Source organism: Camponotus floridanus, unplaced genomic scaffold, assembly GCF_003227725.1.
Source record: "Camponotus floridanus strain SB8 unplaced genomic scaffold, Cflo_v7.5 scaffold15, whole genome shotgun sequence".
NCBI classification, from domain to species: Eukaryota; Metazoa; Arthropoda; class Insecta; order Hymenoptera; family Formicidae; genus Camponotus; species Camponotus floridanus.
In genome coordinates, this window is record NW_020229270.1 from 1,304,307 (window position 1) to 1,326,383 (window position 22,077).

The 22,077-nt window shown below is 30.2% G+C and overlaps 4 protein-coding genes across 9 annotated transcripts; 2 read left to right on the top strand and 2 right to left on the bottom strand.

Moving 5' to 3' along the window:
* Positions 1 to 325: 325 nt before the first annotated feature.
* Positions 326 to 7,332, top strand: LOC105254837 (sister chromatid cohesion protein PDS5 homolog B). 2 transcript variants are annotated; one of them, XM_025406594.1, is made up of 17 exons: positions 326 to 644; positions 1,529 to 1,683; positions 1,804 to 1,998; positions 2,127 to 2,317; positions 2,416 to 2,623; positions 2,719 to 3,225; positions 3,318 to 3,616; positions 3,706 to 4,048; positions 4,233 to 4,337; positions 4,453 to 4,872; positions 4,959 to 5,321; positions 5,417 to 5,648; positions 5,779 to 6,026; positions 6,108 to 6,404; positions 6,593 to 6,628; positions 6,742 to 6,792; positions 6,880 to 7,332. In XM_025406594.1, exons 2-17 carry the CDS (start codon positions 1,603 to 1,605, stop codon positions 6,934 to 6,936), a joined length of 3,633 nt encoding a protein of 1,210 aa, XP_025262379.1. In that variant the 5' UTR covers positions 326 to 644; positions 1,529 to 1,602; the 3' UTR covers positions 6,937 to 7,332. The 2 variants fall into 2 exon arrangements, with proteins under 2 accessions (XP_025262379.1, XP_025262380.1); XM_025406595.1 differs by lacking the exon at positions 6,593 to 6,628.
* Positions 7,333 to 8,651: 1,319 nt separating this feature from the next.
* Positions 8,652 to 13,572, bottom strand: LOC105254879 (probable ATP-dependent RNA helicase DDX27). Of its 3 annotated transcripts, none has more exons than XM_025406643.1 (14): positions 13,550 to 13,572; positions 12,782 to 12,845; positions 12,346 to 12,528; positions 12,147 to 12,234; positions 11,560 to 11,705; positions 11,118 to 11,423; positions 10,852 to 10,979; positions 10,513 to 10,710; positions 10,276 to 10,420; positions 10,017 to 10,198; positions 9,620 to 9,948; positions 9,286 to 9,528; positions 9,133 to 9,214; positions 8,652 to 9,039 (listed from the first exon to the last, which is right to left on the bottom strand). In XM_025406643.1, the coding sequence occupies exons 2-14, from the start codon at positions 12,833 to 12,835 to the stop codon at positions 8,949 to 8,951; spliced, it is 2,175 nt and encodes a 724-aa protein (XP_025262428.1). In that variant the 5' UTR covers positions 12,836 to 12,845; positions 13,550 to 13,572; the 3' UTR covers positions 8,652 to 8,948. The 3 variants fall into 3 exon arrangements, with proteins under 3 accessions (XP_025262428.1, XP_025262427.1, XP_025262429.1); XM_025406642.1 differs by lacking the exon at positions 13,550 to 13,572 and adding an exon at positions 13,028 to 13,061; XM_025406644.1 differs by lacking the exon at positions 13,550 to 13,572 and adding an exon at positions 12,944 to 13,015.
* A 1,599-nt stretch (positions 13,573 to 15,171) lies between these two features.
* On the top strand, positions 15,172 to 18,071 carry LOC105254834 (flap endonuclease 1). 2 transcript variants are annotated; one of them, XM_011263762.3, is made up of 9 exons: positions 15,172 to 15,496; positions 15,681 to 15,783; positions 15,875 to 16,041; positions 16,213 to 16,322; positions 16,379 to 16,582; positions 16,656 to 16,874; positions 16,953 to 17,141; positions 17,230 to 17,332; positions 17,890 to 18,071. In XM_011263762.3, exons 1-8 carry the CDS (start codon positions 15,415 to 15,417, stop codon positions 17,302 to 17,304), a joined length of 1,149 nt encoding a protein of 382 aa, XP_011262064.1. In that variant the 5' UTR covers positions 15,172 to 15,414; the 3' UTR covers positions 17,305 to 17,332; positions 17,890 to 18,071. The 2 variants fall into 2 exon arrangements, with proteins under 2 accessions (XP_011262064.1, XP_025262409.1); XM_025406624.1 differs by lacking the exon at positions 17,890 to 18,071 and having other exon boundaries at positions 15,173 to 15,496; positions 17,230 to 17,448.
* Positions 17,719 to 20,685, bottom strand: LOC105254836 (reticulon-4-interacting protein 1, mitochondrial). 2 transcript variants are annotated; one of them, XM_011263763.3, is made up of 8 exons: positions 20,258 to 20,685; positions 19,600 to 19,877; positions 19,357 to 19,502; positions 19,131 to 19,280; positions 18,756 to 19,045; positions 18,490 to 18,675; positions 18,176 to 18,353; positions 17,719 to 18,109 (listed from the first exon to the last, which is right to left on the bottom strand). In XM_011263763.3, the coding sequence occupies exons 1-8, from the start codon at positions 20,299 to 20,301 to the stop codon at positions 17,906 to 17,908; spliced, it is 1,476 nt and encodes a 491-aa protein (XP_011262065.1). In that variant the 5' UTR covers positions 20,302 to 20,685; the 3' UTR covers positions 17,719 to 17,905. The 2 variants fall into 2 exon arrangements, with proteins under 2 accessions (XP_011262065.1, XP_011262066.1); XM_011263764.3 differs by having other exon boundaries at positions 19,600 to 19,840; positions 20,258 to 20,684.
* Between the last annotated feature and the right edge of the window lie 1,392 nt (positions 20,686 to 22,077).

Consider the following 22,077-nt stretch of genomic DNA (forward strand, 5'->3'; position numbering starts at 1 on the left):
GGAAACGTTTCATTGGCTATTTTCAGTTAAACGAAAATGATATCGCGACTTGTGAAAACGCGCACCAAAGCTTCGATTTCGAGTACCAAACAACAGCAACTTCGCGCCATACGATCGCCGGGCGCCGACCAATAGAATTTGAGGAGTCAATTCAGACCGTGTTGTGTTCGAAAACCTATTTGTCAGATGCAGTAGCGTTACGATTGACCAATCGAGACAGAGAAATTGTCGCCTCTTTCACCCTGATTGGTCAATCAGATGTTGCTCCAGTTCGGCGAGTATAAATTTTCGAACGCAAGTTTGGTGATGTAGCGACGCATCGCATCTCCGTGGTCGGCAACTTCAGACGAACGAATTCGCGTCCTTTGACACGCTTAACCGCGTATTGAAACCGATTCCGCCACTGTTTCCCCGCTGACATTTTCAGTCGTTCTGACCATGCCAAGTGTTTCGAGAAAATCGCGCAAGTTATGTCGCAGGCGATGCATGCACACATAGTAAATTAAGAAGTCGAAAATTGGTGACTTGTTCGCCCGGACAGTGAACTTTCTGAGAGAAGCGATCTACTGTGCAGTGAGTTCCCCTCGTCGGATATATTTGCTTTATTGATATTTTGAGTGTCACAGGCCTATGCATATCTCCAGGTAATGTTTAATCGTATTAATAATACCGCTTATTTCATTTTCCGTCACAACATTTTCGTCTCCCGGAACTTCTCACAAATTTTGTTACGTTCGTTTCTTGTTTACGTCGTGGCTTGTATACGTGCACGGCGAATGCACATAACCTCGAAATCAAGTGGCTAACTTTTTTAATTTGGGAGCGTTCTGAAAAAAAAAAAAGAAAAAGATTTTTTCTAGCAATAGTACACCTGTTAATGTATTAATATGACATTGAATTTAATATGTATTTTTCTTTAATAATATTTTCACTCATATTTGTTAAATAAAGTGAACTTTTTTCTTAATATCTTGTATAAGATACATTAAAAGATGTATAAAGAATTGCACGATTTGAAAGATTGATAGTATTTGCACTAATTGTTGTAATATCTAATATTTAGTCTAATAGTTATTCATTGTTACATTGATTGATTCTTGTATTAAAATGCATAATTCCTTCTTTTGCCACAATTCTGTATTTAAAGTATTTTATCAAAATATACCTTACAGTAATATTTATAATACAGAGATATAACTTAAGATATATTATAAATAGTATATAAAAAAATTGTGCAAGGGCATGTAAAGAAAAATGCTATTTAAAATATAATGTAAAGTTTTTAATCTTATATAAATTTATATAAATTTTACCTGCTTTTTCCTTCAAATATTATGCATATATTATATTTTCTGAAACATAATTATATACTTTCAGAAGAACATACATATGAGATAAGATATTAGTATATATTATTTAATATAGGCCATACAAAAGAAACATAAAATCATTAAAAATATTAATTATATTTTAAATCTTTTTAATTATATATTGTATCAAAGGTTATATAAATATCACTATATTGCAGAATTTGGACCGTGTTTTAGAATACATTAAAAATAAAGTGCTTGTTACATTTGATTGGTTAACCAAGTAACCATCATGTCAGAAATAGTATACCCAGCAGGGTGCAGATCAGTTAGTGAAGATTTAGGCCCAGATGAATTAATCAGGAGACTCAAGGTATAATTATATTACATCTATTGCTGCTATAGTAAATAATATATATATATATATATATATATATATATATATTTATTTATATACAAAAAAATATTGTATTAAAATATAATAATTGTATAGACATTAGCCCATACATTACAAGCTATGGGACAAGATGAAGGAATGTACCAACAATATATTCCACTTGCGCTACATTTGGCAGAAGAGCACTTTCTAATGCATCAGAGTAAAGATGTACAATTATTAATTGCTTGTTGCATTGCAGACGTCTTAAGAGTTTATGCACCAGAGGCTCCTTACAAAGATGCTGATCAGGTAAAGATATACATTAATAGCAATATATCAAGAATAATTTTTATTATATTTATGTCAAGTAAATTAATGAATACTAATTATGCTGTATAAAGCAGTTTAACATTGTTGTTTTTAATATAAATTTTTAGGTCAAGACAATATTCCTATTTCTTATTAAACAACTGGCAGGTTTAAAAGATCCTAAAGATCCTGCTTTTAAGAGGTACTTCTACTTACTTGAAAATTTAGCTTATGTCAAATCATTTAATATGTGCTTTGAGTTGGAGGATTGCCAAGAAATTTTTTGCGCATTATTTTCTCTCATGTTCAGAATTGTAAAGTGAGTACATCTGAAAATGAAAAAAATAAAATAACTGTTAAATTTCTGCAACATAATGTAATAAATTTATTTAATGTGGTCAATGCAATCTGTTTTAGTGATGAACATTCTGGTAAAGTTAAAAGTTTTATGCTGGATGTTTTATGCCCACTTATTACTGAATCAGATATTGTCAGTAATGAACTTTTAGATATTATACTCATGAATATTGTAGAGCCAAACAAAACACAGAAAAAGAATGCATATTTGCTTGCTAAAGAGCTGGTGATTAAATGTAGTGATACATTAGAACCATACATTCAAGCAGTAAGTAATAAGAATATGAAAGATTTCTGTCACAAAAAACGAATGTACACATTAGAAACATGTAATATATTAAACATATGTTATGTGTTTTACAGTTTTTCAATCATGTCTTGATATTGGGTAAGGAGGAAAAAAGTTTGCAGATTTGCAAAAAGGTGTATGATCTAATTTATGAGTTGAATCATATATGCCCGAGTGTCTTGTTGTCCGTCCTCCCACAATTAGAATGCAAATTGAAATCTTCCTCCGAGACTGAAAGATTAGGTGCTGTAGCATTGCTAGCAAGAATGTTCTCGGAGAAGGGTTCGCAATTGGCTGTGCAGCATACACAATTGTGGAGAGCATTTTTAGGACGATTTAACGATATTAGCGTGTCCATTCGTATTAAATGTGTACAGTATTCAATGCATTTTTTGTTAAATCATCCTGAATTGAGGAAGGATATCACAGATACTTTGAAGTTAAGGCAACACGATGCTGATGAAAGTGTTCGTTACGAAGTCGTGATGGCTATTGTAACAACTGCCAGACGAGATTTCGAAGTCGTATCAGATAGTGAGGATTTATTGGAATTTGTCAAAGAAAGAACATTAGACAAAAAGGTAAAATATTAAATTCATGGAATTGAGTTTAAGTTTAGAAATTTCAAATGTTACAACTTATGACTTGAACTTACTAATGATTATATTTCTAGTTTAAAATACGAAAAGAGGCGATGTCTGGTTTAGCTATGATATACAAGAAACATCTAAATGATGCAGATGTGCCACAGGCAACAAAGAAAGCAGTTATTTGGATAAAAGATAAAATATTACATGGTTATTATATGGCAGGGATGGAAGACAGATTGTTAGTGGAAAGACTGCTAAATACATGTTTAGTACCTTATCAACTACCAGCTGAGGAAAGAATGAAAAAATTGTACCATCTCTTAGGTACAATTGATGATCATGCTTCTAAAGCTTTCGTGGAACTTCAAAAGCATCAGCTTGCGTATGTGTTATATATTAATTATTTCAAATTATATATAATTACAAAAACAGTTTTACATTTCAATACAAATGGATTATGTATATATTTAGTGTGCGAAGAGCAGTAGTTGAATGGATAGACATTGTGAAGAAAACGGATGCTAAAAACGAATTAGTAACAAAGATTCATCAGATATCACGCTTTTTGCCAGATCCTATGAAAGTGCAAGAATTTCTTCAAAAGTTTAGCAATCACATGAAAAAAGATCCTAGATTATTACAGGAAATGGAGACGATCGTACAACCGAATGTCTCCTGTAAAGAATGTGCAGAAACAATAACTAAAGTTCTTAAAAAATTAGGACAGCCTGTTATGACTAATCTATATTACAACACGATTAAGATGCTACTCGAAAGAGTAAGCTCTGTTATGATTGATGAAGAGGCAATTAGGGTAGGTATTTTATTTTTGAAAATCTTTTTATATTTTTTTATTTATGAAGAAACATTCAACATATACTATTCCTATATATATATATATATATATATATATATATATATATATATATATATATATTTATATATTTATATATATTTAAAATGTATGTATGTATGTATATGTATATAAATTTTTTTAGGTTTTGATAGGATATGTCTTGGATTGTTTGAAAGGAGGTAACGTAATAGAAGAGGTCGGCCTTAATCCAAATAATGCCGGCGAAAAAGGATTAAGATTATTAGTGGTAAATTGAATTTTATCTTCTTAAATCTGAATATTTATAAATAAATTCAAATTTGTAATAAATTAAACTTATAATATTTTATAATTAGAGGCATACATTATTTGAAATATTTTAGATGTTGTCATTTGTATTTGGCCCACATTTCTTACATAACGATATCTTAATGCAACTGGTCAATTTGCTCGAGTTAGAAGACGAAATGGTTGCACCACTAGTTCTGTCCATCTTCACGTTTTTGGGAAAATACAAACCTTTATGCGATGTAGCACCGGATATCATGAATCTTATGGTGCCAATATGCAAGAACTTCGCGGAAACAGGAACACCAAAGCAGGCAAAACAGGCCGTGAGGTGTTTATTCGTTAACATGACCAATATTCACGACACCATCTTCCCCGAGATCATCGAGAGAATTAAGAATACACTAACACCGACATCGGAATATTATCGAACGTCTATAGTCACGTTAGGTCACATAGCATATAATTTGCCAGACAAATATCAAATACAAATAAAAAATATGGTTTCCAGGAAAGTAAGTGAAAACAAAATATTATATTAACGAATTTCTGAATGCTTTACACAATTGTTACATAAGAGACACAATCTTCATTTCTACAGATAGTTAAAGAATTATTAGTGAAGGAAAGCAGCGAGCAAACTTCCGAGACTATTGAGGGAGATTGGTGCAGAGAGGATCAATTACCTGAAGAAACACGATGCAGATTGGAAGGCTTGAAATGTATGGCGCGTTGGCTGTTAGGATTAAAAAGTGACGTGTTATCGGCACAAAAGACGTTCAGGATGCTGAATGCCTTTATGGTAAACAAAGGAGATCTATTATCGCAAGGACGGCTAAGCAAAGCTGAAATGAGTTGGTTACGATTGCAAGCGGGCTGTTCAATGTTGAAAATATGTGAGCAAAAAGGCGTCGGAGATCAGTTTACTGCGGAACAATTCTACAATCTTTCACAACTCATGGTGGTACGTTTGATACAAACATATTTTTTTACATTTAATAAAAAACATTTTAATCATAATTGATAAAATTTATTTAATTGTATTTATTTGATATATAGGATGAAGTTCCTCAAGTCAGAGAAGCTTTTGGTGGTAAATTGCACAAAGGTCTGGGAAGAGGAATTCCAAACAAGTGTTTACCACTGGATTTCATGGGATATTATGCTTTGGCCGGCAAAGAACAAGACAAAAGATTAAAATGTGTTATGAAGACATATATGCAAACAGACATAAATAAAAGAAGAGATTATGTGAAGACACTTTCATTGGGTACCGTCGAGCGAGCTATGGGTAAGAGATTAAATAGTAAGGGATAGTTGAAATAAATTATAATAGTATCATTTTTATTATTTCATAATAATAATAATAATTGTTTTTACTATTATATTTCAAAAATTTTTGTTATTTCACAATTTTATAGGTCAACTGCCTCATATTTTGCCAGATTACATGCTAGTTTTTGCGGTACCTATTCTTGCGCATGATCCCGAATTCACGAGTTACATAATGGTCAGCCAATTAAAAGTTATTCAACAGTGTCTCTGGTTCATTTTGGAGCCCCTCATTACAAAGAACGAATATTATTGTTATGGATTTTATAAAAACCTGGTGGAACGCATGAAAAGTCATAAGGACGCGCTCAAACCTGACAACAACGAAATGAATTATGTAATTATCATAAATGTTAAGATTTTTTTTTCAATAAAAGCTTATCGGTAAATTAATTTTTACTTTTATACGCATATATAGAAATTATGGGCCGTTTGTGACTTGGCAATGAATGTAATATACACAAAAACTACCAACTTTGACATGAAGGAGTTTCCAAGCGAAACACGAATACCTACGATGTATTTCAAACGAGTAGACGATATGGTGGCTAATACTAAGAATTATTTACCCGCGGAAATGCAAGTGAATATGACGAATCCAAAAGGAAAGGGATCATTCCATAATACACATACAGTCAATGAGAAACCACAACGCAAAACTAAATCTAAACAACAGAAAGAAGTGGGCATTGGACCTAATGAAACAGATGCAAGGGTAAGATGATTTTTAGAATAATTCTGTGATTGCTTATTGAGACTCAATTTAACATAATTAAATATAATATATAATATAAATATAAATCAATATTTAAATTCATCAAATGATGATATATAGTAGATTAAAAAATTGTGAAATATCACATATTTAATTCTTTGGATATGTATAATTTTAATAATTTCAAGCTGCAAATTGGAGAAATGGAATGTATCGATGCACAGGTAACTTAGATACAATGTTAGAATAATTTATGCTCTTAGGAAGACTTTTTTCAAATACACTAGTATTTATATATAGTGAATATGCTTGATTATTTAAATAAATTTATTTGCAGCCTGCTGAAGCATCAGAAACCAGAATTCAATTACCTGGCTTGGAAGAAGAAGTAAGTTGATTTGCCTTAAAAAAGCGAAATTTTTTTAAAATAGTGACAAAATGTCTTTCTGATTTTATCTTTCACAATTATTTTTAGATCGAGGAACCACCAGCAAAGAGGGCATTAAGAGAATCGGATAAAGTAAATAAATAATTCAGTGATTGGACTATATCCGGGGAACATTGGGATGGGGAAAGACTTAAAGAGTATGTGAGAATAAGGAAAAAAAATTAAAGGATCTAAAATATACTTTATAAATTAGAAAACAGAATATTTTGGTTATGTATAACAATTAATAAACCTAAGTCGTTCGTGTATCTTTAGAGTGTAAGATATTAAGATTATGACACATTAATGTCAGGCTTACAATGCAAAGAACTCTTTGGACTTGCAACTTGTGAGTAAAGAAAAACATGAGAAGAACGAAAATGTTATCAATTCTTCATAGTAAATACGAATTCATAAATTTATTTGTCATTGATAACAAAATAACGAATTATATATTGGCTTTCCGTTAGTTTTTCAAATTACAGAAACATGTTCATATGATATATATATACATAAATATATATATGTGTGTGTATGTACATATATATATATATATATATATATATACACATGCATACATATATTATAATAGAATAGTTCTTTTAAATAATTATTTATAGTATTTCCTCCAAAAAAAATTTATTAACAGAAAGAAAGTCATCCCTCTCTTTCTTTTTTTTATATGAACAAGTTTCAAACTTATTTGAACATTTTTTGACATGGCAATGCTTGATACCAAAAATTATTTGTTTCATTCCCTCTCATTTATTTCATTAATGGATCAAAGATTAATTCAAAACAATTTTTTTTTATTAACGAGGAAATGCTGTGAACATGAAATCTTTTTGTAAATTATAGAGTGTATTTCTTGATGTACTCTTTTTTTATTTCGCATTTGACGTTCATTTTTACACTATAAAATAAAAGATAGTTCTTTGTTTCTTTCTACTTTGCAAACATCTAATTATGACATTGTTTTGCTTGAAAAATAGTATTCAGTTTAAACAGCAAGTATATATAAATAATATTGTCACAACATTATTAATAAATAAACACAAGAAATCCATTTTCTGCAAAAGAAATATATATCAAATATATTGTCACTTTATAAACAACAGAAAAAAATACTATAGTTTTGTTGCGTATAAACAATATATATTAAATAAGAAGTTGTGTGTTTATTGGCTTTGTGATCTAAAGTTGTTGGTTTTTAACAATACGATTATCGCCACATTTTAGTCGCGATTATTATAATTGACACACATTAAGTATCTACATGTGTAATAATGAAAAAATGAATATTGCGAGTACTTGTGCGAAAACCTTCAACTTTTGTATTTATAAATAAACATAAAATTAAAATTATATCGATTGCAAACTATTATTGTGTAATACCTTAATTTATATTAACATAGTACATGCAATTTTTACGAAAGATATGTGTAAAAAGAACGTAAGTGTTTCGATTTTATTTATTAAATATTTTAAATATTGAAATAGAAAAATTTTTGAGTATGAAGTTTAAACTAAGTGGGCCTAGGTTTTGAGAGAATTTATGTTCTCAATAATAGAATTATTAAACTTAAGCATTCAACTACATTAGATTTAAAGATGAATGAAAATTGTGAATGAATTTATGAATGATGATGAATGATTGAAATCACATTAATAATTATAGAATTAACATATATCTATTACCTTTTCATAGAAATTACAGTACAATGCAATGTTCAACCTTTACGTAATTTTTCATATTTGTGAAAACATAGAAATATTTAATTATTTAATATCTCTAATTTTTTTTTATATTGTCATTTATATATATTTTTTCATATTTTTGCATTAGATATGTATTTCTATTAGCAAATCTTTATCTACTATACTGATTCTATTGAAATATCTTTGCAAGTATACGATTGTTTTTCTGCATAGTACTGCAATTTTTTCAAACAGATTATAAAGTATGAAAAGTATACATAATCTGATTAAACGATCAATCAGTGCTATTCATCTATCAATCTGTGAGACGTATGGCGTAATTGTATAATCATTCTGTAATAAAACAAATCAAATAATGTGTCATGTATTTAATTATAGAATTATGTTACATTATAAAATTAACGTTTTTTAGAAAATTTTTTTTGGCCTTTTTTTGCTACATTTTTTTGTTGTGTTTTCAATGTATTTTGCTTTTTCTTAATATTTGCCCTAAAATATATAATAAAGATTAATATATCATATTTAAATAGAAATATCTTTATTTTCTCTTATCTTTCGATTTTGATAAAAAAATGTACTCACTCATATCGTATTCTTTTAACACCTTTTTTGCTCGTGTCCGTTAAATCAGTGGCAAAGGATGATCGTGATCGTTTCAATGGTCCTGAAGTAATAATTGTGGTTAGAAAAAAAATTCTTTCAATATTATAAAATAATATATATACAAAACTGTACCTTTTTTAGTAAAGTCACGATTATATTCATCCATAACTACTCTAATCTTCTTTTGCTTATTACTCTTTTTAGCTAATCGCGCTTGATAAGCAGCTATCTTTTCTAATTCTCTTTTAGCTCTATCTTCAGCTGTATCTTTAGGTTCATTTTGCGTTTTCTTCTTTTTTTCTTCTACTATGTTGGAAGGTTCCTTTTCATGCTTTTTATTTTTGCTAATTTGTTTTTTACTTAATCGAAGATTATCTAAAAATATAAAAAAAATTTAAATAGTTATATGATTATATACTACTACTAGTAGAATATAATATTAAAATGTGTTAACTCTCTTATTTACCTTTTTCTTTCTTTCTTTCCTTTTTAGTTTGGAACCAACTTCTCTGATCTTTGGTATCTTCATCTTTAAGTAATTTTTCAACACGATTAGCTTGATTCTCTATTTTAGCCAATTCTTTGTCATTCTTTTCCTCTTGTAAAATTCTTTCTACATCTACTTCTAGTGATTGTAATTTCTTATTGTATTTTTCTATTATATCAGGTGGTATTATCCTATTCTTGATAGGATTTTTTGCTTGTTTAATAATTTCCTTCACTAAGAAACGTTCCTGTTCACCAGCTAATGATACAGAAACACCTCCACGACCTGCTCTTGCAGTTCTCCCAACTCTAACAATTACAAAAATAATTTCTTGTTATAGTTCTGATATATGAATTGTGTTAATTAGAAATCATACCTGTGTATATAATGTTGTAGAGTAGCAGGCATCATAAAATTAATTACAGTTTTTACACCACTTATATCTAAACCTCTTGCAGCAACATCAGTTGCTAATAAAATATCAATTTCTTCTTCTTTAAATTTTTGAAGATTTTCCAATCGCTGTGGTTGTGTGAGATTACCATGAAGTTCTCCAACCTAGTTAAGTATAAAAAAAATAAATAAAAATAATATATAAAAATAATTAATTTCATTAATATTATCGATTTATTTACTTTCAAGCCTAATAATCCCAATAAAATATGCAATCTATGGGCTTGTTTTTTTGTTTGTACAAAAATCATAGTATGGTCATGAAAAGTTCGACAAACTAATGCTGCTAGAATTGCTTCACGATCTCCTTCTCTTTCCTTACGTATGCTAAAATCATATTTGTTCAAGGTAAAAGAAGAGAAAGTAATAGTAAGAAATATGAAAAATAATATAATTATATAGATGGAGTTTATATTTACCGAATAAATTCTTGGCGTAAGTTAAAGGCTACATCTTGATTACTATCCACAAATATTTTAATAGGATTATTAAGAGATACTGCTGCTAAATCCTTGACTTCCTCTGTCATAGTAGCAGAAAAAAGGATAGTCTGTTTGGTTCTTGCACATTGCTTTACAATGTATTTCATTTGTTCAGCAAAATATTCATCTAACATTCTTAAAGAAAATATGTATATATGATTAAATGTATAATTATCTTTTATTACATCTAATAAATTAATATTATTGTATTGGGTATATGTGTGTGTGTATGTGTATGGTATATATTAGAATACATTTTTATATTAATTATTATACCTATCAGCTTCATCTAGAATTAATACTTCAATATTGTTCAATGAAAAAGTAGGTGCATTATTTAAGTGATCAATTAATCTTCCAGGAGTTGCTATTACAATATCTGGATTTTTTCTCAATACGCTTTCCTACATTATAAAAATGGTAAATTTATTAGACATGTTATCTGTTTATAATTTATTAGATGTCATCTATTGTAGATAATTTATTTAAAAGATTTATATATAAAAGAAGTTTAACACACACAAAAGAGATAAAATCTTCACCTGTACTTTCACATCCAATCCACCTACAGATAAACCAACTTCTACTGTTGTAAATTGAGTTAACTGTTTTGTCACTTGATAAACTTGTACTCCCAACTCTCTAGTAGGTACAAGTACAAGAACACGTGAAACAGCAGGGCCATCCAATGGCCTATATAACAATCTTTCTAAAGTTGGGAGCATATAAGCCGCAGTCTTGCCAGTACCTGTTGCTGCACAACCACAAATATCACGACCCATTAAAGCTACAGGAATAGTAGCAGCTTGTATAGGAGTTGGTTGTATAAAATTCATTGCTGTTATAGCCTAGAAATTTTTAAAAATTAATCAGTATCTTTTACATTTTTTTATCAAGTTTATAGTTTTATATATTTTACATATTATTTTGTATATATTATTTTAGTAATTACTTTACTAATTAATTATTATATACATTACATACTTTTAGCAAAGGTCTAGACAAATTCATTTGATAAAATGTAGAATATGTTTGAGAATCTGTATATTCTTCAAAATCAAGTGTATCCTCATCATCTTTATTGATAGAGTTTTTCATCTTCTTTTTCTTTTCCTTGGTTTTAACAGTGTCTATAATAAATTAATAAATAAGAAATATCTTTTTTGTTCCCTCAAAGAAATATAAATATTTTAAATATATATATATATTTTATACATATTTTTTACATTATATATATATATATATAATTAAATATTTTGTAAACATAAGTAATGTCTTTTGAGAATCATAATTTTTATAAATTTTTTTTATTATCTAATAATTAGAGACTTGGCTCAAATAATCAAAAAATCAAAAAGAAAATGGCGTAAGAACCAACGCGCGATAGTTGGAGCGCAAAGAAGCAACAACACTTCTTTCTTTTTTCAATATTAGTTTATTAAAAACATATTATAATAACAAAAAATACTTTTTGTTATTATAATATGTTTTTAATAAACTAATATTGAAAACCGCACATTGGCTCTTACGCCATTTTTTTTATTTTTTGATTATGTAAATAAATTATGTACCTTTCTTGAGTTCATCTTCAGATAGGGAAATCGTATCATCATTCTGATTTGTATTTGGCTCAATTTTAAAATCATCTTCAATTCCATCCTAACAAATACAATAACATATTTCTTCTAATCATTTTATACAAATTGTAATAATAATATAATTTATATTGCATGTCATTATAATTTGCAAATAAATGACAATATTACATACCTGCTCATTATATTCCTTTCGTATCTTTCTTATTTTATCATCTAATTTCGTTTTTGGCTTACGTTTAATATATTTGCTCAAATCATTCCAAGGATCTTGATTATATTCATCTGTACTACTTATAAATTGAAAGTTACTGTCAAAGTCTTTACTCCCTTTCTTTCTTTGTTTTCTTGGCTGAAACTAAAAATAAATAAAAATTTAATATTATTTTTTTAAATATTATATATTATTCTAATATTATATATTATTCTAATATTATATATTCCTCTTAAGAATGTAAAAGCAAAATTCTATTATGGGTTCAGTGTTTGCTATTAAAAAAACTAAGGTAAAATAAAAATGTATTCATAAAAATAAGAAGTATCATTAAATAATATATTTTTAATACATAGATACGTGTGCATTATTTTTTAATAAAATCATTTCAACTTACATCGTCTTCTTCGTCCGAACTTTCCGAATAATTCGTAGAGTCTACAAATTCCATCTTGAAAATGCTGGAACGTACAATTAGGTTAATTCGTTTTGAAATTCCTAAAAATTTCTACTTGAATGAGATTACATTTGAAATGATAGATAAATTCATAAGACAGACCTGTTCTCAGAAGAAAAGGAAAAGAAAGGTGAGAAAAGAAAGGGAAGAATATCTGAATATAAAAAGTGTAAGCAAAACACATACACGTGGTATTTGATATTTCCAGAGAGAAAACTGAGAGGTGTCATAAGAAAATTGACAAATCATAGTCGAGTATTCTTTCTGTGATAAAAGAATAATCAACTGTGATTGGTCAGTTTTCTTAAGGTGCAATTTCATTGACGCTAGAAACCAGCGGCAAATTAAAATCACTAGACTTTCTCTAGATATGGCATCAATAAAATAAAGTTCAAACAGTTTCAACTTTTTCAGTGTGTAAAGCGGCCTTTTCATTGACGCTACTTTTTAGCGTCAATGAAATTGCACCTTAACAGTTGGCAGCCCTACGAGATAGGCTGTGCAGCACTGCGCGTATATAAAATAAATTTGAAATCGCTTCTAGCCTAACCATCTTCACGCGATCGACTTTATTTGAATTGCACGGCATCGCATCGAATTATGATGCGGCGGCGATTTGTTCGAACGTAATTCGGGACATCGCGATGCTGTATAAGCGTCGAATGAGCACGAATTGTCACGCAAATATGATAAATCACATCTACTCACCGTTCACCGGCTGTTCCACAGGCCGCTCCACTCGCTCGCCTCGGGACGTCTCATTCCGATCTTGATGCACACAAACTCACACGAAATCATCAACGCGAACGCGCGACACTTTATTCGGCACTCCCGATATTCGCTCGCATCCGATAATCATCATCAAGGGCGCAAATAACGCGACGCGACTTCGCTCCATCTTCGCGATGACGCCATCACTGAATATCGTCAAAAATCGCTGTCGCGCGTTTCCATCGACACACTATAAAAGTCGCGCGATCATCCTTCGACACTTTCGACGCTCGTTCACTCGCGATATTCGTTTAAAAACGGTTAGAAGACATGAAAAATGCGGACGTACGACGATCCGTGTAACTGCGTATGACTCCGAGTCACGTATGACGCGTATGACGTAGCTGTGACGTAGCAGTGACGTAGCAGTCACGCGCCAACATGGCGGCCGAACCAGTGCGCACTGGTTCGGCCGCCATGTTGGCGCGTGACTGCTACGTCATACGCGTCATACGTGAATCGGAGTCATACGCAGTTACACGGATCGTCGTACGTCCGCATTTTTCGCGTCTTTTAACCGTTTTTAAACGAATATCGCGAGTGAAAGAGCGTCGAAAGTGTCGAAGGATGATCGCGCGACTTTTATAATGTGTCGATGGAAACGCGCGACAGCGATTTTTGACGATATTCAGTGATGGCGTCATCGCGAAGATGGAGCGAAGTCGCGTCGCGTTATTTGCGCCCTTGATGATGATTATCGGATGCGAGCGAATATCGGGAGTGCCGAATAAAGTGTCGCGCGTTCGCGTTGATGATTTCGTGTGAGTTTGTGTGCATCAAGATCGGAATGAGACGTCCCGAGGCGAGCGAGTGGAGCGGCCTGTGGAACAGCCGGTGAACGGTGAGTAGATGTGATTTATCATATTTGCGTGACAATTCGTGCTCATTCGACGCTTATACAGCATCGCGATGTCCCGAATTACGTTCGAACAAATCGCCGCCGCATCATAATTCGATGCGATGCCGTGCAATTCAAATAAAGTCGATCGCGTGAAGATGGTTAGGCTAGAAGCGATTTCAAATTTATTTTATATACGCGCAGTGCTGCACAGCCTATCTCGTAGGGCTGCCAACTGTTAAGGTGCAATTTCATTGACGCTAAAAAGTAGCGTCAATGAAAAGGCCGCTTTACACACTGAAAAAGTTGAAACTGTTTGAACTTTATTTTATTGATGCCATATCTAGAGAAAGTCTAGTGATTTTAATTTGCCGCTGGTTTCTAGCGTCAATGAAATTGCACCTTTACAACCTTACGGGGGTTTGTTCTTTTTAGTTGCACTGCTGCACTAGTGCAGTAAGTTGGAAAGAGACAAACATAGGGTCTGTTCGTTTTAGCTGCACTGCTGCACTAGTGCAATTAGTTAGAGTGAAATAAAGTATGTTTGTCTCTTTCTAACTTATTGCACTAGTGCAGCAGTGCAGCTAAAACGAACAGACTCATACTTTCTTTCACTCTAACTAATTGCACTAGTGCAATAGTGCAGCTAAAAAGAATAGGCTCACGGTTACGACTAAAATTTTTGTACGTGCAAAGGCCTTAAAAGAGTTTCAGAACGGCTAGCTCGAGTAAAATTTTCCTCCGAGAGTACGTTTTGGAACGTACTCCAGAACGTTTTCCCGACCGCAGCCAATTTCATATGTGGTAAAGTCTGTTCATATATTGATTTAAGCTTCGTTTACATTAAATAGCAAATTGGCGGGAAACGTGTCTGTTTGTTAGAAAATGTCGGTCGCGTACGTTTGATTGCAACAAGATTTGTCAGTTCTTACAGGTTCTTACATACGATAAATATTTCGCCAATATGGGTATTTTAGGCTTATCGAAACTCATAGCAGATATAGCTCCGGAAGCTATCAAAGAGCGAGAATTGAAGCATTATTTTGGTATGTAATTTATTATTGTCTCTACGTGTGTTTGAATTTTTATATTTAACCAAAAAAATTGACAAGTTTTTAAATCTACATGATTATATACAATGTTTATAATATATACATATGTCATATTATCTTAATTAGTTGTGTTTTTTTGTTTATATTTTTATTATTAATTTCTGGTTTTATGTTTCAGGTCGTAAAATAGCTATTGATGCCTCTATGTGTTTATATCAATTTCTTATAGCTGTACGCAGTGAAGGAGCTCAGCTTACTACTGTAGATGGCGAAACAACCAGGTATATTTCTTAATTATAATGTATAAATTATGTTAGATTTTTATAAAATAAACTAAAGAAGGATTCTTTAATAGTAAATTTTGTTACATAGCCATTTAATGGGTACATTTCATCGGACTATACGTTTGGTAGAACAAGGAATAAAGCCTGTATATGTTTTTGATGGAAAACCACCTAACTTAAAAAGCGGAGAGTTAGCTAAACGGGCTGAGAGAAGAGACGAAGCTCAAAAACTTTTGCAAGCTGCTGAAGAAGATGGTAATATATTTTGTAATATATATTATATAATATATTAATATATTATGTAATATATATATATATATACATTTTTTTTTTTTTCACTATCATAAAATTATTTTTAAAATAATTTAAACTTTACATTCTGCAGAAAAAATTATAAATGTTAATAGCAGATGTCTTTTATTAAAGGAAATGTAGAGGCTATAGATAAATTTAGCAGAAGATTGGTTAAAGTTACAAAAAATCATGCTGACGAAGCTAAACAATTACTCCAATTAATGGGCATACCCTATATTGATGTAAGTATGAAACCATAGTTTCTTTTTTTTCTATTAGTAATATATTTTTTATATAGGCTCCTTGCGAAGCTGAAGCACAATGTGCTGCTTTAGTGAAAGCTGGTAAAGTTTTTGCTACTGCTACAGAAGATATGGATGCTCTCACCTTTGGTTGCGATATATTGCTTCGACGTTTAACTCTCAGCGAAGCCAGAAAGTTGCCTGTACAGGAGATTCATATGGATAAAGTTCTTACAGGTTTAGAGTTGAATCATGATGAGGTATATATTTTCCTTATCTTTATTTTATAGTAAATATTTTATCAACTAATCTAAAATAGCATATAATTTACAGTTTATTGATCTCTGTATTATGCTGGGTTGTGATTATACTGGAAGCATTAAAGGTGTTGGTCCAAAAAGAGCAATAGAATTGATAAAAAATTATAGATCTCTTGACAAAATTATTGAAAATATAGATACTAAAAAATATCCCATACCAGAAAATTGGAATTACAAAGAGGCAAGATTATTATTTCAAGAACCAGAAGTAGCAAATGCAGAAGATATCCAAGTAATTTTTATAATTTTCAAATAAATTTATTTCCTTTGTTTGTAAACTATGTGTACTAAATATGATTTCTTTTGCAAGTTAAAATGGTCTGAACCAGATGAAGAAGGTCTGGTAAAGTTTTTATGCAGTGATAAGCAGTTTAATGAGGAACGAGTCAGAAATGGAGCTAAGAAACTTCATAAAGCTCGAAATACATCCACACAAGGCAGACTGGATTCGTTCTTCAAAGTTTTACCGACGAAATCGAGTCCAACACCAAAGCGAAAGGTAAAATATTTTTTGATCTCCATCTAATATTTATATTTTAATTTACACAAATATTTAAATGAAATATTTTTTTTGTATATTATTATAGATAGAAGAAAAAAAACTACCAGCTAAAAAGGCGAAAACAGTAGGTAACAGTAAATTCCGCGGGAAAGCAAAATGAGAATAATACTACAAACTTCACAAACAAGGTACAATATTAAAATTGCATATTTATGTATTATTTATAAGACGTCTCGAATGTTTATTCTACTGTGACACACGTTTTGCATTTATTTTTTAAATTTCTAAACAAATTGTAAAATTTCAACTGATAACATAATAGCATGTATAATTTTTTTATTTATTTTATAAAATATATCAATATTATAATATTCATATATATAATGTATATCTTCTTACACGTTATAAACTCCAATACATTTAATAATATTTTTTTACATATTTGTATTTCTATCAAAATCTTTATAAACATTATTTAGATTTCCAAATGCGACTTATACATTACATGTTTTCTGTTTTCTATTGACATAATTTGATTTATGAAAAATTTAGAAAAATGTAAAGTATATATTAACATTTTATATTTTGTTAATTGTATTATGTTGTCAGTCTTTATTTTAGTACCAAGTATGATTACCATTTTTAAATAATGAATGTATTAATAATGTTTGGCAGTTTATACACCAAAATTACATACTAATATTATATACAAAAGAGGTAATTGCGGAATAAACTTTTCTTCTAGTAATGGCAATGAAATATCACTGAAATGTAATAATCGTACTACCAATAGAATTTGGATCTAAAACATGGAGCAATGCTCGCTCAATATTATATGGTGCATATACTCTATCTACGACTGTTTGCAGTTGGTTTGCATCAGTCAATTCACATAAAGCTCGTAAATATGCAACATTCAATTTTGCACCCTCCTTCCACTGATGCATGTTGAATCCAAACATATACTATAACATAAACATCAGTCAGTAACAACTAATTTCAATATCACAAACATCTTTACTGAGACATACCTGAATCAATAATTTCACTCTAACACATCCAGCAAAAATAGTTCCACAAATAAATCCCAACGAGTCCGATCTTAATTGTTCAGGAATAGTAGATACATAGGAACCATGTGGCAATAAGAATTTTTTTAAAATATGTTCTTGAAAGGGTTGACTATCGGTATAAAAAATTGCATCGTACCTATATAAAAAAACGTACCGTAATTAAAAATCGCCTTTTTTTGTTTATTTAATAAATTATAAGTTTATATATATATATATATATATATATATATATATATATATATATATAATAAATTGTATTTAATTTTACATACTTGTCATGCAATTGTAATTCCTTTTCAATGTCGATTTCGCCTATTATTATAACTTCATCAGCACCTAATGCTTTCAATACAGGTTCTGCATCTATTCTGCATGCAGTCACTACATATCCGCCCCATAACTTAACCAATTGTGTTAAAATACAACCAATTGGAGTATTCCCACCATAAATGAGAATTCTGTAATTATAATATTATTGACATTTAATATTTTGAATATAAGGATTTAAAAAATTGGAAACAGTAATAAAGAGCATTACCGTTTTCCTTTGGCATTGCCTTCTTTAATAATAGATCTATTAACTAGAGCATCCCATGCCAAGCAACCATTGTATGGTAAGCTGGCAGATGCTTCAAAGTTACAAGATTTAGGCCGTCTTACTACTTGCGTTTCTGGAACAATTATATATTCCGCCATCGTGCCAGGAGCCCACGATGGAACGGCTAAAAATACTTCATCTCCAATATCAAAATTGATAACATCCTGTCCAATATCAACTATTACTCCTGCGCAATCTCTCCCTAAAGTTACAGGTAGTTGTTTCTGTTTCTGAAGAATAAAGCATATACATATTCATATATTACAATATTATCTTATAAGATATGAATAGATTTTTGAAAAAGTTTATATTTACCCCTGAATTAAGTAATCTTCTATATATTTTAGAGTAACCAGAACATATCTTTGTATCAATAACATTAAGTGAAGCAGCTTTAACTTGTATTAATAAATCATTTGACTTTTTGATTGTTGGCATTTCAACATCATCTATCATCAACACACCCTATGTGACAAATAAAAAAAATTATTATTTATATTCAAAACTTGTAATTTAATACATATATATGTATATGATATACCTCGATACCATAATAATGATGACAAGCTATAGCTTTTATGTGATGTATGTGAAAAGAAGGAGGTTTCCAATTGACACCAATATAATAGCCTATCACAGTTCCGATTGCTATGCCTGTTAAGCAATACATTGTTTCTCTTCTTGATACTAAATAAAATATAAACAAATTTATAATAATAGTTAATTTTCAAGTGTGACACAGAAAAATATAATTTATCAAAAATTTTTTAAACATTCAACATACCTTTATTAGCCCACATGGTTCCTAATTGACGATAATAATCTACTGTATTCCATTGGGCATTATAAAATTGAAATTGGACTTCTTGCCAGCTTCTTTGTACAGAAGTAACCATACGTAACACAATGTCTTTTGCATACTGCGTGTATTGCTCGTCAAAAAGCTGCAGGATAAACTCACGCAACTGAACTAGCCATGTCATACACGATTGCTGTGCCTGTTGAACTGCTACGGATGCTTGAACCTTCCCCCAAATTTTTTTTTGTAGTACATTGAGATTTCTATGAATAATTATATTTGATGCAAAGTAATTTGCACATACATATTAAGTTTAAAATAACAAAATTTTACAGAATATTAAAAAAAGATATACGAAACATATATATGTATATAATTATATATAACATGTATACATTATACATTTTTCTACATAGAATAGAAAATTATATAATTTTTTTCAAAAATTACGAATAAAAAGACAATATAATTAATGTAATGCAATTTAAAAACAGCAGATAACGATTAGTACAATTATTCGATAGAATATTTAAATTCTAACAAAAAAATTTTACTACATACACATGCACTACACATGAAAATATTACATAAAACACACAATTATGAGAGCAAATGAGATTCATATAGGAGAAAATCCAATTACCTGTAATGTTTCAAGTTGATTCGAAAAATGAAAGCAAACCTCATCCATAATTTGTACGCGATAAAAGAAAAATAAAACGATAACAAAATTTAACACATTTTAAAGCGCGACAATACGTAGACTTCGTAAACGGTAACTGGAAAAGCGATACAGCGATGTTATAAATAAACGATTAACGCATTGCGTTAATCACTCGAAATAGATATCAAGTTTGTGCTGCGAATCGCGACGACGGATCGGCGAACATTTTCGCGACGACGTGTGTCAATGCCTGTCAATCGGATAAATGCATTCGTGCGTTGACATGCTACTTTTGCGATATCGTCGCCCTTTTAAATTGGCATCGTTCGAGGAATATAGGTTAGTTCGCGCTGTGCGCCTACGATGGGGCATATAACCTTCATTGGAGCGTGACGTCACGATGACGTATTGCGCAACTCGGGTCACGTGATGCGTGAATTTCGCGCCGTGTGCCGTTTTTTTGAATTTCGACGTCAGATCAACGACAATTTTTCTCGGGTGCGGAAGTTTGTCGGCTCGCGAGTGCAAATTAATTCTTTTTCGATACATGCAGAAGAAACGCAATATTAGTTTTACTAGTTCCATAAAGTGTGATTAAACTACGATGTTCTGTCCGGAAAATGCAGCTTGTAGCAACATGTCGGTGAGTTATTTCACTTGTACACTTTGCATGACTTGTGCATCGTTGTATGCATGATGGCGATTCTTTGCAAAAAATTCAAAAGAGAAACAATAGACGAGAAAGAGGAATAAAATAATGATAGGAATATATACATTTGATATAAAAGCTCGTCTACATTGATATGATTCATATAATTTCTTATATTTCATATAATATCAGTACATATAATTTTAAATAGTATTAATTTATATGTATAGTTTTTTTGACAAACTAACTTCGCCGAATTAATATATAAAATTTCTGCGTATATAGCTCAATATTATTTACGCGAGTACAACAAGCGCAATGGTTTAAAGTTTAAAGGCAAAGATATATTTATACATGGGAATTTGCATAAAAACAATTATAGTTAAATTTTAAGAGTTTCTACTTTTTAATATTGTTATTTCAATATATTAAATTGTTTTGTATCATTTATGATCGTCACTTTAAAAAAATATTACTGGTATCCGTCGATAAATATGATACCACCATTAATCAATAGGATATTAAATGCAATATTTGATAATATCATAGGTCGGTAAAAATCAATGATAAAGATGCCACGATTATCTAGCGGCAAATAATATGTGATACCGACATGTTAAAACTATTGATTGCATGCACATGTAATTCGAATAATGCACCTTTAGATGACAGCACATAATAGTTTTTAAAAGTCTGTCAATGATAGAGATTAGTAGATTAGATATATACATGTAAATTAGACATATACAGAATATATAATTGTGTGTATAAAACTTTATTATTGCTAAAAGTTATACAATAATAAAAGAATATATTTATGTGATAAGTTTATAAAAATAGATAAAGAAATGGAAAAGTTAAAAAAATTTTTAATTCTTTTTCATGAGGATTTAATATTACATACACACACACATACACTTTTATTTTTAACATGTGTAGTTTCAAAAAAATGTCTGTATGTGTGATTTATTTTTAAAATGTATAATAAACAAATTAAATTTTTTGTTATATAAACTAATTTTTAAAATAAATCATAAATCTTCGTAACATATTATGAAATATCTTATTATGAATCTTTGTATGAATCTTCGATTACGTATCTTCGTTATCATAAATCTTCGTAACTTATTATGAAATATCATTCGATTTT

What these genes read in the sequence shown, in the direction of transcription:
- LOC105254879 (XM_025406643.1), bottom strand. Translation starts at nt 12,835, where the DNA reads ATGGAATTTGTAGACTCTACGAATTATTCGGAAAGTTCGGACGAAGAA. An exon ending in GAAAGGAATATAATGAGCAG is followed by an intron (nt 12,235 to 12,345) that starts GTATGTAATATT and finishes TGTATTTGTTAG; the next exon opens with GATGGAATTGAAGATGATTT. An exon ending in CTACAACATTATATACACAG is followed by an intron (nt 9,949 to 10,016) that starts GTATGATTTCTA and finishes TGTAATTGTTAG; the next exon opens with AGTTGGGAGAACTGCAAGAG.
- LOC105254836 (XM_011263763.3), bottom strand. Translation starts at nt 20,301, where the DNA reads ATGAGGTTTGCTTTCATTTTTCGAATCAACTTGAAACATTACAG. An exon ending in ATCATTATTATGGTATCGAG is followed by an intron (nt 19,281 to 19,356) that starts GTATATCATATA and finishes TTTGTCACATAG; the next exon opens with GGTGTGTTGATGATAGATGA. An exon ending in GAGTGAAATTATTGATTCAG is followed by an intron (nt 18,110 to 18,175) that starts GTATGTCTCAGT and finishes TTTATGTTATAG; the next exon opens with TATATGTTTGGATTCAACAT.
- LOC105254837 (XM_025406594.1), top strand. Translation starts at nt 1,603, where the DNA reads ATGTCAGAAATAGTATACCCAGCAGGGTGCAGATCAGTTAGTGAAGAT. An exon ending in AAAATATGGTTTCCAGGAAA is followed by an intron (nt 4,873 to 4,958) that starts GTAAGTGAAAAC and finishes TCATTTCTACAG; the next exon opens with ATAGTTAAAGAATTATTAGT. An exon ending in ACAACAACGAAATGAATTAT is followed by an intron (nt 6,027 to 6,107) that starts GTAATTATCATA and finishes ACGCATATATAG; the next exon opens with AAATTATGGGCCGTTTGTGA.
- LOC105254834 (XM_011263762.3), top strand. Translation starts at nt 15,415, where the DNA reads ATGGGTATTTTAGGCTTATCGAAACTCATAGCAGATATAGCTCCGGAA. An exon ending in TAGAGTTGAATCATGATGAG is followed by an intron (nt 16,583 to 16,655) that starts GTATATATTTTC and finishes TATAATTTACAG; the next exon opens with TTTATTGATCTCTGTATTAT. An exon ending in GTCCAACACCAAAGCGAAAG is followed by an intron (nt 17,142 to 17,229) that starts GTAAAATATTTT and finishes ATATTATTATAG; the next exon opens with ATAGAAGAAAAAAAACTACC.